This window comes from Saccoglossus kowalevskii, chromosome 19 (assembly GCF_978046115.1).
Source record: "Saccoglossus kowalevskii chromosome 19, keSacKowa6.1, whole genome shotgun sequence".
NCBI lineage: Eukaryota > Metazoa > Hemichordata > Enteropneusta > Harrimaniidae > Saccoglossus > Saccoglossus kowalevskii.
In genome coordinates, this window is record NC_140659.1 from 5,946,708 (window position 1) to 5,967,035 (window position 20,328).

General features: G+C 34.5%; 1 protein-coding gene across 1 annotated transcript in view; it reads right to left on the reverse strand.

Annotated features, from left to right (window-relative positions):
• Nucleotides 1-20,328, reverse strand: part of LOC144357013 (germ cell-less protein-like 1) — a 31,481-nt gene continuing 11,153 nt past the window's right edge. The window contains exons 7-16 of the mRNA XM_085493640.1: nucleotides 20,143-20,208; nucleotides 17,479-17,563; nucleotides 12,209-12,293; nucleotides 10,129-10,260; nucleotides 7,059-7,128; nucleotides 6,665-6,740; nucleotides 5,008-5,069; nucleotides 3,777-3,860; nucleotides 2,910-2,997; nucleotides 1-619 (exon numbers count right to left, since the gene is read on the reverse strand). Of these exons, the coding sequence (XP_085349766.1) occupies nucleotides 434-619; nucleotides 2,910-2,997; nucleotides 3,777-3,860; nucleotides 5,008-5,069; nucleotides 6,665-6,740; nucleotides 7,059-7,128; nucleotides 10,129-10,260; nucleotides 12,209-12,293; nucleotides 17,479-17,563; nucleotides 20,143-20,208 (934 nt within the window). The 3' untranslated portion in view covers nucleotides 1-433. The remainder of the gene's footprint in view (nucleotides 620-2,909; nucleotides 2,998-3,776; nucleotides 3,861-5,007; nucleotides 5,070-6,664; nucleotides 6,741-7,058; nucleotides 7,129-10,128; nucleotides 10,261-12,208; nucleotides 12,294-17,478; nucleotides 17,564-20,142; nucleotides 20,209-20,328) is intronic.

Consider the following 20,328-nt stretch of genomic DNA (forward strand, 5'->3'; position numbering starts at 1 on the left):
TTAAACAGATTTAGTTTTATTTCAAAAAAAAAATAATTTAGTGAATATATTACATTTTAATATTCAAGAGAGCAGCACCATATACATATAGGTAGAGTAGGGATACAAGTCTGACAGTAACAAAATATTGAGGTTGTTACTGAAAGAGTTTTGGTTTTCATGACTGCATATGTTCAAATGAATTCACATTTTGTGTAAATAAACAACACATATGTATATGTTACTATATGTAGCATGGGACGCACACTGAGCTCATGTGGCCCAGCCATTAATGCCAAAAATATTACCATTATCAAATATTATCATATATGATATGCACAATGATGGATTTTTGGAATTAAGAATGACGTAAATTTGTATAAGCTACAGGAAAACATGTGGAGCATATAAGTACATGTGAATTTGAGAGCCCTGGTCTGATCCACACAGGTTGCTATGATTCCTCATCAGTCTCATGACTGTCAGCACTCTCCCCATAGTTCTGGGCCTCTAATTGGTTAAACTCCTCCGGTATGGCAAGCGTCACAGGCTCATTGGTTCTAGGAGTGATACATGCTACATTAAAACTGATTTGTAATGGGAACGTGATATGCCTGTCAACAGACATTACTACAACTTCCTACGAGAATGAAAGAGAAAAACAAATATTCAAGTCAGACATTTTAGCACCATTCCATTCCTTGGGCTTCATACCCCACATGGTTAACTGAAAAGGACGGATAAAATCAAGGATTTATAAGAGTGGTTTGGTATGTGATGAAGATGCTGCATGAATTGAAAAAGAATCACATTGATTGGAAGATGATTGCGAAATTGAATGACAAGCAAATTTCTAGACATACTAATACAAATGACTGTCTCTGAATGAACTAAGTTTATCCTTATTCAACCAACCGATGAAAGGTTCAGGGCAACCACAACTACGCCACTGGCAATCTGTCATGCATACAGACCAAGATCCTTAAGGTAGAGATGCAGGTTGGGAGAATATATTTCTAATTGCCTCTAATTACTGTAATTACATGAGTAAAATATTCTTTTTACCAATCAAGTTATATATCATTTGAAAGAGTTTTGTTTAAACTTTTGAGTTTTATGGTTTACAATAATGTACTATGATACTATATTAAGTGGTGTTGATTTGGGGTTAAAATCATGCATTTTAGGTGAAAGTGCATTTAAATCTATTTAACTTTTAAATGCATACCCTGATTTTAATTTAAAAACACTTATTTAAAACTTCTGTTTACTAGGAACATAATGGCTTATTTATTAGTGATTCCATTGAAAAGTTTTTACACAGTGCTCTTTGAAACATTCACATTTTATAAATTGTTCACAGTTAACAGAGCCGCTAATTGGCAGCTCTATTGTTTCTGTTCCAGTAAAGACAGTGAAACCATACAAAGCCATTTACTTAGGATAGACCTGAATAATAACCCCTGAAAATTTCATTGAAAACAAATGAACCGTCTAGAAGTTAAATAGTTTTAAAGTTGAAATTTTGAGTAAAAAATGAAACTGAGATAATTGCCATTTTGTAAAAAAAGTTTTAAAACAAATCATTTGCTTCATATGTGTAACAGAAACTCCTAGAAATACACCATACACTGTAATTTGCCGATGTTAATTCGTCAGGTAAAAAAATAAAATAAAAATATTTACAATTCGAGGGAAACGGACGAAAAATCGTCCACGAAGTCTCAACCTTGCATGAAAACTGTCATGGCGTCGTGTTATCAATTCCACTGAGGGTGGGACACAATGGATTACGTAAAGCCGATGACATATTCATACAGTTATATAAACATAGCGATCGCCATTAGGTGGGTTGAGTCTAAATTTACCTTCCCTCAAACCTTTAAAAAATACTTTGTATGACGCAGTTTCCGTGGATCGTGCGAAGTTAGACGATCAAGTTGAAATGGGCCCTAATATTTTACTACACAACGGCTATTCGCAAACGCCGGTGAGACAAATTCGAAATAAAGTCACATTGGAAAGGGAACTATTGTAAATCGATGCAGGTTTCATTCAACTACAGACGAGACAGGTCAATGCAAATTAAACGAAGTCAACTCTGACCTCTGGAAATATCTCATTAATAGAGTTCCTTAGTACCAGAGGTCGCCGATCATGACCATACAACATAGTTTGTGACATCGCTACCGGTGCATGCTAGCTGACAAGGGGGTTTCCGATTAAGGTAACCAAGATGGCACCGCAGAGTGCATGATTTTTCTGTGGTGTTTAAAAACAGCATCTCATTGCCAATTTTTCGGTAATTTCCAGGTTTTTTTTTTTTATTTTTAATTAACCAAGCATTTTATGTTTGTGTATTTTAACACTGAAAAGTTAGCGATGACATGTTTACTTCAGTGTTAAAATGCCATTGGAGTAAAAATTTGTGGAAACATTTTTTAGTTTCGCTCACAATGCAAAAAAGCTTGAAATCTCTGCACCAAGAAAACAAAAGAAATTGTGGCCTTGTTTTGCAAAAAAATTTAATCGCCCTATCGACGCTCCATCCTACATGAAAATAAATGAAAAACCAATTTATTTAAGGGTGAAAAAGTTTACTTATCAGTTACAAGTGTATGTTTTGTTTCATTCCGCTTGCATGCTGGAAGCGTCTACATCTTGTCTGTTTTTTGTAGTTTGCTAGTTGATCGCGCTTGAGGTAAGTAAACAGAGAGCCGGGACAGGAAGTCGCACACCGGCTGCTCCGTAACTGGGGCCAGCAATCATTTGCATATAACATCAACAGTGACTTGTCAATCAAAGAGCAACGCAAACAAACTTTCGGGACTTTTAATCACATACGCGTGCCTCGGTTTCCTATATTTTAAAATTGATTTTTGAGTATGTTCCATATTGAAATGGTGCTACTAGGTAATGAATAAACTTACCTCATCCTTGCTAAGAGTGACTTTAAACAAACCGCTTGTTTTGGAATATTTGACCTGACCCATGTCATCATATGATACAACAGATACCCTGTAGTAAACAAATGATCGAAAGACTCCCATTATGAACAATGTTGGTAGTTTATTTATCCCTGATAGATTGGTTAATTGGACACAATTACAATGAGTGTTTAATTTGAATCAACTTTGGTGGAAATCAGTATTATAAGTAGTATATTCTAATATATATATACAAGTCAATTATTCATCATTAAGGTTTAATAATTCAAAAAGCATAATGCAGTTGTAAAATTATTTATATTTGGTCTGATATTCACTAAAATAAACATGTGAACTTTTTAGTAGAAAAATTAAGAACTGACACTAGAGGGCGTAATAAACAAGCAGCCTGTCGGCTGAGATAGCTCCGCTGTTAGCAATGCACATGGCAATTAAAGAACAGAAGATATCATTAGAAAATGAACAAATCTGAGAGAGGACCACATGTAGTACACCTATATATGTAATATCAAAACAATTGGACTTGCGGTTTTCAACAAGAAGTCTAAAATATCACTTTTTACCAAAAATGCCAAAAATATTCACCAAAATTAGAGAATTAAAGATATCATTACAAAATAAACAAATCTGAGAGAGGTCTACCCAAGGTACATATACACCAAGTATCAAAGCATTCAGGCTTATAGTTTTTAAGAAGAAGTCAAAAAAGTAAAACATTGACACGAACGACGACGGACAATCACTCATATGATAAGCTCCGCTCGACAAAGTCGACAGCAGAGCTAACAATGCAAGATCATAACCTGCAAAAAGCTCAGACTGTTTACATTTACAAAAGAGTACTCTTACCTGAAAACAACGTTTCTTTTTGGCACCAGACTAACTGAGTTCATTACTAAATGACTCACAGTATTACGTTTGCAGACTATTAACCTTAAAGAACAAACAGATAAAAGGATGTTATTTATTAAGAAGAAGAGCACTACATGCTGATTCATCTTTATATAATTACACAGTACTGCTGAGAGGTAGCTTTGTAAGAGAAACTTGATTTTAGGAATCTTGTATTTCAACACATGATTCCATACAGCAGTGTGTACAGGGTTAAAAAAATTGACAATTAGAAAATTGGAGTACGATAGAAAAGAAAGACAACCATTTTGAAAGAGAACATGACTGATGTATACCTTATGTGTGAAGGTTGGTTTGATCCTGTTTCAGTAAGACAGAAATGCTTGATCTCATCTAAACATGCACCAAAGTACCATTATGTTCAATGTATGTTTGAGATAAAGGTACAGAAGGATACACACACAGCAACATCATTTAGCTGAACAGTTCAGTTTTAATTGCAATTGGCAATCTTATTAAATAACCAGGTTTTGTGATGGTTGAAATATTGCCAATGGATATTTTTAGTGTGGAGATTCTTAATGATAGGGCCACCTAGTGGCAGACTGTAAATTCATGGTTATCACGTCTGTGTGTGTTTACATATTGTATTGACTGAATAAAAGGTCAAAATGTTCAATGCTTTCATTATTAATGGATATATGAACAGTTTTTGCAACCTTGGATACATAAATTGGAGATGTAATCAACACATACTTGTATATATGTGAAGGGAAGTAACACAACCACAAATGTTTTTAGTTTTTGGACAAAATATATGAAAAATATGTATGATCCAAATCGTTATTTACATTTTGTAAATGTGGCCATGTTTTATAGCACACATACGTTTTAATTATATGTGATATTAGTAGTAATTTAATTGATCAAAAATATTTATAAATTTTATAATGAAAACTAACTAGAATATTGCAAAGTATGAAGACAGTGTGGTGAATATTTCAACCAATGCATAGCAGAGATCAATGCAATCCTGTACTGCCTGAGTGCATACTTTGCGGTATTCTTGTGATAACCTTATTTTTGTACATATTTGCCCACGAAATAGCCAGTGAAAAGCATTTTACAAGATTTGTGTGCATTATTGTTTGCATTTAGTGAAGTGATTCTATCTCCATCCAACTATATCTATTGTTTGTATGTATTGGGATATATTGTAAATATTTACCTGTTTGAGAACATGATGAGTAGATCTAAACCATAATTATACCCAGTCCATCTCCAGCAATACTAAAAACATAAGTATAACATAGTTGAACTCTGGTGACCTTGCCCTTTATTATATAATATAGTTTGTTTCAGTATAAATATGCATTGTCATAATTAATTTTGAATACAAACAAGTTTTGGGGTTGAACCAACAGTGGGGAATCAGTCTACCGAATGTCCTTAAAAGATGTAAATATCTTACAAAAATATTGGTGCCTTATTTGTTTAATTACTTTAAGGGACATAATTTCCAGCTATATTCAAAGTAAATAAGATATTTTAGTATAAAAACAAATGTCTCATTGCAAAAAAAAAGTGCTGCATTTAGACGTGAATAGATTCATAAAACATGCAAGATAACAGAAAATCTTAACTGGCTTTTGTCCAAGTATTTTGTACAGGTTTTGTATTATGCACACATTAACAATTATTAACGACGACGACGACGACAACAACGACAACGCCGGACAAACTTTTCCCTTAATATACCTTTCCCTTCCATCTTTGATGGTACGGGCAAGGTAAAAAGGTTAGTTTTCTCCCTTCTTTTTTTCCCCACCCTTTTCTTTATCCAATCAGCTTTCAAGTTTTTATCAGTTATAGTTACTAGTTTTAACAGGTTTTCTGGTTATTTTATTTCTCTAGCTGTTACCCTGATGAAGACGATGCTAACATCGTAGAAACGTTGGTTTTTGTTTTATCTATTCAAGAAGTTTGAGAACTGGTTGAGCTACCTTTTGTTATTTTAAAATTACTGTTTGTTTATTTATTTGGTGTGCTCTAGAGTTCCTAGTATACATGTACTTCAATAGTTGTGATTGGTCCGACTTATTTTCTTGCTACTACTAATATTAGCTGATACATTCTAACAATGTATATTCTACTAATCATACGTGCTGCATTCATATGAATCACTATACATGTATTTATACGAGTCTATCTCCCTTGCAGTAATTACTACTAGTTTATGTTGCATTACAATCCCAATACAGCATGTTAATGAGATCAGGCGATATTCAAATTTGCTCACTGATGTGCTGCATTGGTGTTTGAAAGCTACATTTGGCAGTAGTAGTGGGGTTCACTGATGTACTGCATCGGTGTTTGAAAGCTACATTTGGCGGTAGTAGTGGGGTTCACTGATGTACTGCGTCGGTGTTTGAAAGCTGCATTTGGTGGTAGTAGTGGGGTTCACTGATGTGCTGCATTGGTGTTTGAAAGCTACATTTGGCGATAGTAGTGGGGTTCACTGATTGTCATTCACACACCATTTGTTTACTTATATCATCTAGTCTGAATCTCCTAACTTTCCCAGATCTGGATTGATAAAGCGATACCCAGATAGTGTTACCCTTGATCCTCTGATCTGGTCTACATATAGGATAACCATACTGTAAAACCATTAGTTTTCCATGACATTCCATTTCACTATTCTGATATTCACTATTTTGATCTTGTTTACTGGGTTTTAAATTCATAGATTGCCAAGTAAACAATGACTTCTACAATTACATGCTCACAGAAATTTAATTTAATTTAATTCAGTGAAAATAAAACCCAATGAATTAGTAATGCCTTCACAGTAATATATTATAGTACATGACAGTTGAACTCACATCTCCTTCTTTATTTATAATTCGTCCACACCTCATACCATGTTCACCAAGTTTATCCAGAGATATCTCAGCTGGCCTATGGAATAAAGAAAATAGAAAACAATGTTTCCCAACATAAACATAGATGATGTAGAATAAATACTGGACAAGAATCACAAATGAGGGACATTGTAGGATTACCCGGTAGTTAAATGGCGGTGGAAGTCGCACCACGCATGTGCGAGATTAGTGTTGATAGACAGTGATTTTACCATAACTCCTCCTTGCACTCTCCCAGCGGCAAACATGAATGCAAGTTTAGATCTGGCCAATAGTTGTATTAACATTACAAAAGCTGCTCTATCGCTAAAACTGATCTGTTAACATGGCCTGCCATTGGTGTTTAAAAACTTACCCTCTATCAGTTCCTATTTCAACAGCTAACATAGCCTGCCATTGGTGTTTGTAAATTGGTAATAACCATTCTGAAATCAAATAAACATCATTACACTGTGTATGGTATAATTTTATCTCTATCTATGAGCAGAGACACAAGTAGTATACAGCTATCTCACCTTGTGGAATAATTTTATGTCTATCTATGAGCAGAGACACAAGTAGTTTACAGCTATCTCACCTTGTGGAATAATTTTATCTCTATCTATGAGCAGAGACACAAGTAGTATACAGCTATCTCACCTTGTGGAATAATTTTATCTCTATCTATGAGCAGAGACACAAGTAGTATACAGCTATCTCACCTTGTGGAATAATTTTATCTCTATCTATGAGCAGAGACACAAGTAGTTTACAGCTATCTCACCTTGTGGAATAATTTTATCTCTATCTATGAGCAGAGACACAAGTAGTTTACAGCTATCTCACCTTGTGGAATAATTTTATCTCTATCTATGAGCAGAGACACAAGTAGTTTACAGCTATCTCACCTTGTGGAATAATTTTATCTCTATCTATGAGCAGAGACACAAGTAGTTTACAGCTATCTCACCTTGTGGAATAATTTTATCTCTATCTATGAGCAGAGACACAAGTAGTTTACAGCTATCTCACCTTGTGGAATAATTTTATCTCTATCTATGAGCAGAGACACAAGTAGTATACAGCTATCTCACCTTGTGGAATAATTTTATCTCTATCTATGAGCAGAGACACAAGTAGTTTACAGCTATCTCACCTTGTGGAATAATTTTATCTCTATCTATGAGCAGAGACACAAGTAGTTTACAGCTATCTCACCTTGTGGAATAATTTTATCTCTATCTATGAGCAGAGACACAAGTAGTTTACAGCTATCTCACCTTGTGGAATAATTTTATCTCTATCTATGAGCAGAGACACAAGTAGTTTACAGCTATCTCACCTTGTGGAATAATTTTATCTCTATCTATGAGCAGAGACACAAGTAGTTTACAGCTATCTCACCTTGTGGAATAATTTTATCTCTATCTATGAGCAGAGACACAAGTAGTATACAGCTATCTCACCTTGTGGAATAATTTTATCTCTATCTATGAGCAGAGACACAAGTAGTATACAGCTATCTCACCTTGTGGAATAATTTTATCTCTATCTATGAGCAGAGACACAAGTAGTATACAGCTATCTCACCTTGTGGAATAATTTTATCTCTATCTATGAGCAGAGACACAAGTAGTATACAGCTATCTCACCTTGTGGAATAATTTTATCTCTATCTATGAGCAGAGACACAAGTAGTATACAGCTATCTCACCTTGTGGAATAATTTTATGTCTATCTATGAGCAGAGACACAAGTAGTATACAGCTATCTCACCTTGTGGAATAATTTTATCTCTTTCTATGAGCAGAGACACAAGTAGTATACAGCTATCTCACCTTGTGGAATAATTTTATCTCTTTCTATGAGCAGAGACACAAGTAGTATACAGCTATCTCACCTTGTGGAATAATTTTATGTCTATCTATGAGCAGAGACACAAGTAGTATACAGCTATCTCACCTTGTGGAATAATTTTATCTCTATCTATGAGCAGAGACACAAGTAGTATACAGCTATCTCACCTTGTGGAATAATTTTATCTCTATCTATGAGCAGAGACACAAGTAGTATACAGCTATCTCACCTTGTGGAATAATTTTATCTCTATCTATGAGCAGAGACACAAGTAGTATACAGCTATCTCACCTTGTGGAATAATTTTATCTCTATCTATGAGCAGAGACACAAGTAGTATACAGCTATCTCACCTTGTGGAATAATTTTATCTCTATCTATGAGCAGAGACACAAGTAGTATACAGCTATCTCACCTTGTGGAATAATTTTATCTCTATGAGCAGAGACACAAGTAGTATACAGCTATCTCACCTTGTGGAATAATTTTATCTCTTTCTATGAGCAGAGACACAAGTAGTATACAGCTATCTCACCTTGTGGAATAATTTTATCTCTATCTATGAGCAGAGACACAAGTAGTATACAGCTATCTCACCTTGTGGAATAATTTTATGTCTATCTATGAGCAGAGACACAAGTAGTATACAGCTATCTCACCTTGTGGAATAATTTTATCTCTATCTATGAGCAGAGACACAAGTAGTACACAGCTATCTCACCTTGTGGAATAATTTTATGTCTATCTATGAGCAGAGACACAAGTAGTATACAGCTATCTCACCTTGTGGAATAATTTTATCTCTATCTATGAGCAGAGACACAAGTAGTATACAGCTATCTCACCTTGTGGAATAATTTTATCTCTATCTATGAGCAGAGACACAAGTAGTACACAGCTATCTCACCTTGTGGAATAATTTTATGTCTATCTATGAGCAGAGACACAAGTAGTATACAGCTATCTCACCTTGTGGAATAATTTTATCTCTATCTATGAGCAGAGACACAAGTAGTATACAGCTATCTCACCTTGTGGAATAATTTTATCTCTATCTATGAGCAGAGACACAAGTAGTACACAGCTATCTCACCTTGTGGAATAATTTTATGTCTATCTATGAGCAGAGACACAAGTAGTATACAGCTATCTCACCTTGTGGAATAATTTTATCTCTATCTATGAGCAGAGACACAAGTAGTATACAGCTATCTCACCTTGTGGAATAATTTTATCTCTATCTATGAGCAGAGACACAAGTAGTATACAGCTATCTCACCTTGTGGAATAATTTTATGTCTATCTATGAGCAGAGACACAAGTAGTATACAGCTATCTCACCTTGTGGAATAATTTTATCTCTTTCTATGAGCAGAGACACAAGTAGTATACAGCTATCTCACCTTGTGGAATAATTTTATCTCTTTCTATGAGCAGAGACACAAGTAGTATACAGCTATCTCACCTTGTGGAATAATTTTATGTCTATCTATGAGCAGAGACACAAGTAGTATACAGCTATCTCACCTTGTGGAATAATTTTATGTCTATCTATGAGCAGAGACACAAGTAGTATACAGCTATCTCACCTTGTGGAATAATTTTATCTCTATCTATGAGTCTTGTTGAATTGAAATCATTTATAACATGTTGATATCGAACACTGTTGAATACATTCACAAACTTTCTACCTCTTTCGGATTCAAGAAATTCACCAGCCTCTGAAAAATTAAAAAAAAACATTCAAGAGTCTCATCTTTTTTTCAAAATACATAAAATGACAATATCATGAGATGTACAATAAATACTTATGGAAATAATTAAAGTTATTTATTATAACAGATAACAAGAGGTGGTAGAGCCTGGTAACGTAGGCGGGTTGAATGTACAAAGAGGTGTAATTTGGATAAGGGTCACAATCACATTCCTTGCCATAACTACACAATCATTAAGTCTAAACTATGGTGCTGTTAAGGATATCAGGGTGCTGTCTAGCTTAAAGGGGAATCTTCCAAGCCCAGGGATTGCACCAAAGAATCATGGGACACTATTGTTTATGTCGTTTAAATAAATAAACAGTCATAATGCAAATTACAAAGAAACGAAAAGTGCAAATAAGATTACACTGGAATCAAAACTCAAACTTTACTGACAAAACAAAATGATAGATCCTTGTGAAATTTAGGCCGAATCAATAATATAACACAGTCAGTTTATAACATTGTAAACAAGTTTAATAAAAAAAACTCATCAATTCCTCGTTTATGAAATGCATATAAAAGGGGATGAAATTTAAAATAATATTTATGAATTAACACTTGAGGTAGAAGCCTACTCATAAATTAAAATACCCAGAATTTATTCATTTTGCAATAAATTGTACTCCAAGGCAATATAATAATTTTGAGGGTCACCAGCCTTTTTTTTTAGAGAAATTGATGGTTGTATTTTAGTGGAAAGTCGCCATTTTGACACTATTATAACACTTTTACCATAGGTTCCTATGGCAGAGATATTATACAATATCTCAAAATCTAGCCTGGCTAAAAAAATCATATATTGTTAATGATGGAGTACTTTTGTTGTTCTGGTTTTAAAAAGTGTCAAAAAATGCAATTTTTCTTTAACATTGTGTTCTATCGAATTGTTCTAAAAATAGCAATTATCAAGAAATATTAGGACACATTTCTCAAAAATCTTAACTGTAACACACAAACTAATGCTATTTCATTGTACCATGAGACATTAGCTTCATGACTGAACATAATAAACTAATGAACATTGTCATGCAAATTAACATAAAATGTGCTTTTCGCCTCAGCGCAGTGTAAATGACAACCATCAAACAAAGACATACGATTGATAGCATAATTGACAGCATAATAGTTTGTATAATTTTCATTTGAATCATTGACATCCCACTGTTCTGAAATAAAATTAGTCAATTCATTGTCTATTTATTTTGTAAATCATCCTTGTCTGACTTCATTTTCTAAAGACAGAGGTGTGCTCAAGGTTTCTCCAAGCATTGCTAGGACCAATCACAAACAAGTAAAGACAATAATTTTTCAGATTAACAGCTTTCCTTTCCTTCATGCTAACTAGTTTGTAACACATAAATGTTTTCTTCTGACTTTCTGTTGCAGTAGTGTTAGAGAATTCCCATATATAGTTTTGTCCACTATGTACAAAGTTATCACATGTTAGTTTTTCCGAAAGCATTTGTCTCTTTGAATGTGATTGGCTAAAACAATGCACCAGTGGCCAACAAATCAACAAACAAGGAAACCTTGGTAATTTAGCATGAATTCCAGGATCATTCCATAATCAGGCATCCAGGATAACTTGAAAACATTGAAAATGCATGAAATAACAAATTTGGTGCATTCAGTACCCCCAAGGTTCAGCAGCACAAGATGAGGCATTGATTTATTTCTCTACAAAACAAATCAACAAAGTAATCCGCCCTCAGAAACACGCCGTAATGAACTGTGACTGAATTGCCTTTTCAAATGAAAAGTTCCATGAAATTAATAACCTTCATACATATTCAACAGTAAATACAGTTGAACTCATTTCATTCCTGCATTAAATCTACATTCTTCTAAGCAATCTTAAACATCGGGAACTACTTTATCTAAAACGATATTGCAACTTAAATATACTTACCCAAACTTCTAAAATAGGAATCTGCATCTGCAGTCAACTGTTTCAGTGTACCTTGCCATGATGGGGTTATCTTCAGAAATGTCCACTAAAATAATAAATATGTTCCGGTAAGTCTGTATTATTAACAAATACACAATGTGTAACATTTTGGGGATTACTTTTATGCATGCCTCAGAAGACATATTTTTGTTATATATATCACCTGATCACCCAAGTATATTGATATGTAAAGTAGTGTCGTTGTTGTAAATAAAAATGGTGGACGATGCAGGGCCATGTTACAACCAAAGCAGTCAATCTGAGAATTCAGATATTATACTGAAAATGAATTAACGATGCCGATAGAATCAAATGAGAATTTGTATGCCTCCCTTACAAGAATTTTATTTTTTAGGACACAAAGTAAAAAACTATGGTCAACTATAAAACTATAATATTTGCAGGCTGGCATCTCTCAGAACACAGTTTTGCACAGGACCTGTGAATAAATTCAATGGTTTGCTGGCAACGAGCAAGAATCTTGAATCCCCAGAAAGTTTTTGAGTTGTCATGGATTAATCAGACGATATTACGTCACGGTGATACACTTAAATTGTCAGTCATAGCCGTGTCAGGGCGTTTTTATTTATAACAATGGCGATGTATATCCTCGAGGGCGGACATCCGGGCATTTTCTACCGCCTGGCAACCTTCGCGGTGAAAACAAAGACCAATCAAAGAAAGCTTAGAAAGAACTCCCATGTGCTGAGAGTATTGGAGACACATTAAATATAATTCGAAATTACTTAGCTGAAAACTAATTATGCAAATCAGAAAATTAATATGACCAGATTTGAGTGTAAAACTAATGAGGTCTGCGCAATGTAACAGAAAATCTATGTCTCCAAGTTTAATTGAAATGTGATTAGAACCAAAAAATTATGAATTATTATGCTTATTAGGGAATTAATATGAACAGATTTTTACCCCAAACTAATTAGGTTTGTACATTGTCCTAGAGCATCTTTGTACTAAGTTTCATTGAAATGGAATAATTAGTACCGTGAAAACTCCAAAATTTCGACCCCTCTAAAAATTCGATTGGCTATTTATTTGCCGGGTTTCGGTGTTTTATTTACCTCCAAATTTTCGACTCCACTAAAAATTGCCGACTCATTCTTATTCGAAAATTGCGACCAGTTTTAGTTTTCCCCCAAACGAAAAACCGATGTGAGCGTTCAAACGGGACCTTCCTCGAAGGCATGAATCCGGGTTTCTGATTGACTGAGAGATTTTTATTTTATTGGTAACGAAAATATATTCTAAATAAACGAAGTTTCAAATAAAAACGAACACAAAAATCTCGGCATGCTGCGTTTCTGAATTGTTGAGTATTACTGTACTCAGTAGTGATTATAATAATGTACACAAAATAAATTTGTTGAATGGTTATGAAATACAAATAAAAGTCAACTAAGTTTCATCGTAAGCGAATGATTCCGGTCTCGTATAAACGTTTGATGCTGTAGGATATCCGCCATGTTCTCTTAGGTCAAATAGGTCAAATCGCTAATTAACCAATCAAAAAGCTGGATGATGCCAACGTGTTCAAATTACCATAGCTTATTTAAATATGTTAATGTTATTGAACGCAATGCGAAGAGATTGATGTTGTAGTACGATATTTTGGCTTGGATTTTGATGCGAAAACGGCATGATTTTTTTTTAAATAAAAAAATTAGTTGTTTTTAAAAAATAAACTGGTCATCTGAAGAATAATTTAACATTGTTCACAGTGATAACAGCTCATTCTCGAAAGGAAGCTTACCCGCTCACGCTAGTCACGATAAAAATCATACACGTGTACTCTTGAATAGACAGACGTCAATGACTACGGTAAAACTTAGACTCTATTTTAGCCGGCAGGATTGATTGAAATGTCCGAAAAATGACGCCAAAATACACCTTAAAAGTCCCATTTTATTTTCTTAAATCCCATTTTATTTTTTAATCCAAGGGCGAATTTACGGCAGAATTTGGTCCCTCAAATAAGGGACACGTGAGCTTTGATTCTAACCGGATACATTGCACTGGGTCGGGGAGATAGTTTGCTAAACTTCCATGTATCTTTTGTCCAATGGGTACCTGTACTTCGAACATTCGCAAGTTTTCCTAGGTAGTGCGAGACAGCTTTGTCTTTTGACCTATTAGTTTTGTGCTGACCTCTTCTGCGCGTCTTGATGTTTTGTTTTGCTTGTCATAATACTCACTGATTGATGACTTTGTTTAGATTTTGAGTTACAACTCGGTCACGATTCTAAAAACATGTCACATTTCTAACGCCAATTATTTAAAACCGGTCGAAATTTTGGAGTTTTTACGGTACTTTAGATATCAGTGTGAAAGCTTAAAATTGGTTAATTATGCAAATTAGGTAATTAATATGTACAGATTGTAACCCACAATTATTCAGGTTTGTCTATTGTCCTACAGCATCCATGTACATTCATTGATATGTGATGTATAGTACCTGAGATATCAGTGTGAAAGTTGGTTAATTATGCAAATTAGGTGATTAATATGCACAAATATTTACCGGAAACTAATTGGGTCTGCATAATTCTAGATTCATTGAAATGTAAATGATTAGTACTTTAGATATCAGTAGAAAAGCTGAAAATTAATTATGCAAATTAGGTAATTAATATGCACAATTATTTACCCTAAAACTAATCAGGTCTCTGTATAGTCCTAAAGGATCTATGTACCAAGTTTCATTGAAATGCGATGATTAGTACTTGAGATACCCATGGAAAAGCTGAAAATTAACTAATTATGCAAATTAGGTGATTAATATGCACAAATATTTATCGAAAACAATCAATCTCTGCATAGTCCTTGAGTATGTAAGTACCAAGTTTCATTGAAATGTAATGCTAACTACTTATATCAAATGCTGAAAATTAATTAATTATGCAAATTAGGTAATTAATATGTACTGATATTACCATAAAAACTATCAGGTCTGTGCAGTGTCGTATGACATCTATGTACCAAGTTTCATTTGAAATGTGATGATTAGTACTTGAGATATCAGTGGAAAAACCGAAAATTGACTAATCATTATGCAAATTAGGTAATTAGTATCCACGGATTATTACCAAAAACTAATCAAAACCTAGCATTAGTTCAGAGCATCTATGTACCAAGTTTCATCAAAATCCAATGAGTGGTTGTTTAGATATCAGTGGAACAGTCATGGAACCACTAAAAAATAGCTAATTATCATGTAAATTAGGTAATTAATATGCACGGATTTTTACCAAAAATTAATCAAATCTGCGCATATGTTCAGAGCATCTATGTACCAAGTTTCATCAAAATCCAATGAGTGGTTCTTTAGATATCAGTGGAACAGTCATAGAACAGCTAAAAATTAGCTAATTATCATGCAAATTAGGTAATTAACAAGCATGGATTTTTACCAAAACCTAATCAAATCTGCGCATTGGCCCAGAGCATCTATGCACCAAGTTTCATCAAAAACCGATGTATGGTTCTTGAGATAGCAGTGGAACAGTCGGACACACATACACACACACATACACACATACACACATACACACATACACACATACACACATACAGACACACTAACTGCAAAGACTCCCATTTTGTGCTTCGCACATGGGAGTCAACAACTCACAGAAAACGGTACTTTGCGATGGTTGTTGAGAGTGCCCTGAACAGTGTAACAAGATTAGCCCTACGTGTGTAACATATATGAATTTGGTTGTTCAGGATTACTTCAAAGTTGAGTTTGTGTTGTTTTCTCGAGTTTTCACCGGCTCCACAGGCGTTCCACAGCAGCGCGCACAAAGCCCATAGAAATACGTGGTACAGTGGTGTGCGTCTTAGCAACGTAGAACGTCTGTGACGTAGCTCCGCCCCCGAGGATAGCCTTTAGGAGGCATACATGTATGTTAAAATCCTTAGAATTCGACATGTACACAATTTTCAACAACAACAAATACATTTTAATTAACAGCACATACACATAATATTAGGCAACTATAAAAATTCACAACAATGACTTTCCCTTTAACATTTTCACCACCAGTTCCCTTTTTTCATCACAAATTTACAAAATAGTCCTGCACTTTCCCCTTCAGAAGATTGGAACAAAAATAGCCAGATTTTTTAAGTAAAAACTGAAAAATAACTCAAATTATGTTTGATGGCTCCAGAATTAGGCGTTATTCCCAGTAATATTGAAGATTATAAAAAAAAAAGCACAGAAAAATTTGGGTGAGTAAGTCTGATGGTAAAAAATTAAAGATATAGGAAGAAGCTGTGGTCTATTTTTAATATACTACTGCTGCCTCTATTTTGATGAATTATCTGTGGTCAATTGTTAATATACTACTGCTGCCTCTATTCTGATGAATTATCTGAGGTCAATTTTTAATATACTACTGCTGCCTCTATTTTGATGAATTATCTGTGGTCAATTGTTAATATACTACTGCTGCCTCTATTCTGATGAATTATCTGTGGTCAATTTTTAATATACTACTGCTGCCTCTATTTTGATGAATTATCTGTGGTCAATTTTTAATATACTACTGCTGCCTCTATTTTTAATATACTACTGCTGCCTCTATTTTTAATATACTACTGCTGCCTCTATTTTTAATATACTACTGCTGCCTCTATTCTGATGAATTATCTGTGGTCAATTTTTAATATACTACTGCTGCCTCTATTTTTAATATACTACTGCTGCCTCTATTTGTAATATACTACTGCTGCCTCTATTCTGATGAATTATCTGTGATCAATTTTTAATATACTACTGCTGCCTCTATTTTTAATATACTACTGCTGCCTCTATTCTGATGAATTATCTGTGCAAATCACATACAGGTCTCAATTTTTAATATACTACTGCTGCCTCTATTCTGATGAATTATCTGTGCAAATCACATACAGGTCTCAATTTTTAATATACTACTGCTGCCTCTATTCTGATGAATTATCTGTGCAAATCACATACAGGTCTCATAGAACAAGCAACCAATCTAGAACTTATGTTCCAGGATGTTCTCTAGTAAGGCATAATCTCAATACTTGACAAATGCTGTCACTTAGAGAGGTAAGTAACATGATTTGGATAGATAGATAGAGGTAATATACAACTGGAAATTAAAATCGACTGAAACCAAGACCTATATCAGTCAGAATCAAAGAGGCTGAGATCAGGGAGAAATATGCTAGCAATATCAACATACCTTTTTCACCATTGTGTACACATCCATTTCAACTTGTAATACAAATAAATTTGCAGATTTTATTATGGTTTCCATTAATTCAATACTAGAAAAATAAACAAAAAAAAATTGCTATGGGTTGTTTCAACAAATTGGTTGACAAATTGATGATTGTCATGGAATATTGATGGAATGGTAAAAATTTTATATTTACACTATATGGATTGAGAGATATTTAAAGTGCCTGTGAAATGGCTGCTATTTTCATGCCTAAAATTATCCATTGATACATAAATATTATTATTTTTTATGTTTCTAAGCATGAATTATTTTATTTGAGTGCAAAAATGTGTTTTAAACTCAATCTACGGCAACTTTATTTTTGTGTATTTTAAAACGAGGCTCCTCATTAGCTTCTTATTTGTATACAGAAATTTCCCTTGTGACGTCAGAAGGGGAAGTCGCATGGTAGCTTGCATTGCCGATACGTGTAAATAAGGCAAATTTCGTGTGCAGTTTTCTCGTCTTTGACTAAATTTTCACTTATGTACTTGTTCGTCGAGGAAGAATGGACCATAATGAACACATAGTATATTTTTTTGTTGCATGGGATTGAGTTAGATGCTAAATATGTCTGTTCTGATGTAGCTAGTCACCGTGATCGTCACAGTTACCGGCGCACGTTTGTACACTGTCGCTGAACAAAATAGAATTTTACGTCGTAATTATCTCGTTATTTAGCAGGTTACTAGGCACGTCACTACACTGTTTTATTTCATTGATTGTCTGAGTAAAACATTCAAAATTAAAATAAAAGAGAACATATTTTGACATTCTAAACATTAGACTATAGTGATCACTATAAATAATAAAAAAAACGACAAATCACAGTTACTAAATAAATGACAGCCGCGTGGAAATAAATTGAAATTTTGTTGAAATAGGTGAACGCGTCGGGTCACGGCGAGGGCAAGTGCGTTAAAAGCGGCGTTTAATTGGATAACAAAAATATTCGAGATCGACACACATACAGATAAATTCAGAGTGGATTCGAGTTAGCGTGATCCATGGCGTGATTGTCATAATTATAACATCATATTAAAACTTTATTTGGTGGAAACACATTGACCAAGCCCGGATTCTTATTTTATAAATTATTACGCAGATCACAGTCCCTCTATCACTATGATAGAGGGATTGTGCGCAGATCAAGCTGCAAGCATGGAGGTAAAAAAAGAACAGAGGTGTGAATTCGACATTCAACACCAATCACCAAACAATTCAGAAACTTTTAGCCTTCGAAAATGAAAACAATTAGCAGTGTGTAAGGGCTGTGTAATTTCCTGTTTGTCGAGGCTCCGTTTTTGTGTCACTGTCAAAATTATTGCTACCTTTTACTTAACAGGAACTTAATGGTCTCTATAAAACGATAATCAGGATCGCAAAAAAGTCAACTCATTTGAAACACTTGCCGTACGTCTCTCTCTCTTCTGAAATCCGCTTCGGTGATCATGGTCACGAATCTATTTCTTTCAAAAGTGTTGCGCAAGGTTTATGTTGTCGGCGTTTCTTTTTAAACCTAGTTGTTTTTTTACATGGACGAGAACAGTTTTTCCACAAAAAAAGGAATCTGAGGTTAAGTGGCTTTCTTCCACTGATGTTGCACCTTCGGATCGATTAGAAACGTGTGAATACTTACACTGTGACTATACGTTTCACTGCAGCTGCCCACAACACAACATCTAAAAACTCTCTCAAAAAAATAAAATAGACGAAAAAAGTAGAAAAAAAACGTCGACCGAAAAATGTATATCCTTTAAAAGTATACTGAATGCCTGGTGTTATTACGGCTCAGGGGTATGACTTCCTCTCATATTTTGGCATTTGGTGGCGCACTTTCGGCGAGAGTCGGAAATCCGGAAACAATCTACCGTTTCGGGATAGGTGGGCGTGGCTACAACACAAGAAATATCCCAAATTTACTTGGATACGAGTAATCATTTTCAGCAAAAAAATCAATAACTGCCCATTTCAGTGGGACACAGATCTAAAATGGGAAACATGAGGGTGGGCATTGCATAGGCACTTTAAATGTAAATAAATTGGGAAGTCAGAACAAAAAGTGCAAATTTATAATTTTGAATAAATTAGAAAATACAATCTGAAAGTACAATCGGAAATCTGAAAAATGTTAAAAGTTTAAACAGAATCAGTTTTTAAATCCTGGATTTTGGTACATTTAAGTACCTCAGACCTGTTCCTTAATGCACTGAATATTATTTCAGTCTACCGATACTCTACAGGTTTTCACTTTAAAGGTTTAGACATGCAAACACTAGTTACAAATGTTATATCCAATAGTGACATACTCAGAAAAACAAACATGAAACAGATCAGCAATGAAGTCAAATTCAGGAGATGGAAATGGATTGACCATATGCTAAGAATGGAGGATAACTTCCATTGCATTGCAACCCTCACATGGGCACCAGGAAAGGAGAAGAAAAATAGAGTGCCCTAAAACAACATGAAGGTGAGCGGTCAAGAGGAAAAGGAAGTTATTGGAGTGAATATCATGGAATGTTGCCAAGCCAATTGCCAAGGACAGGGTGCACTGGAGAGAGAACCTTGCAGCCTTATGGGCCGCATGGCCCCGAGGAAGGTAGATATTTACATGTCTCATACCTTAGTTCCCTTAGTACTGTAACACTCTGGAGTAACATCAGATTCCTCTCAAGCCACTGTACACAGCTATAGAATATAAAATCATCTGTATTTATACAAGATTGTTTTATGATAATCATATGCAAATTAGGCCACTTGTTGGTCATTTTAGTTCGAGGGAGATCACTGGCACATATTCAGTGTTGG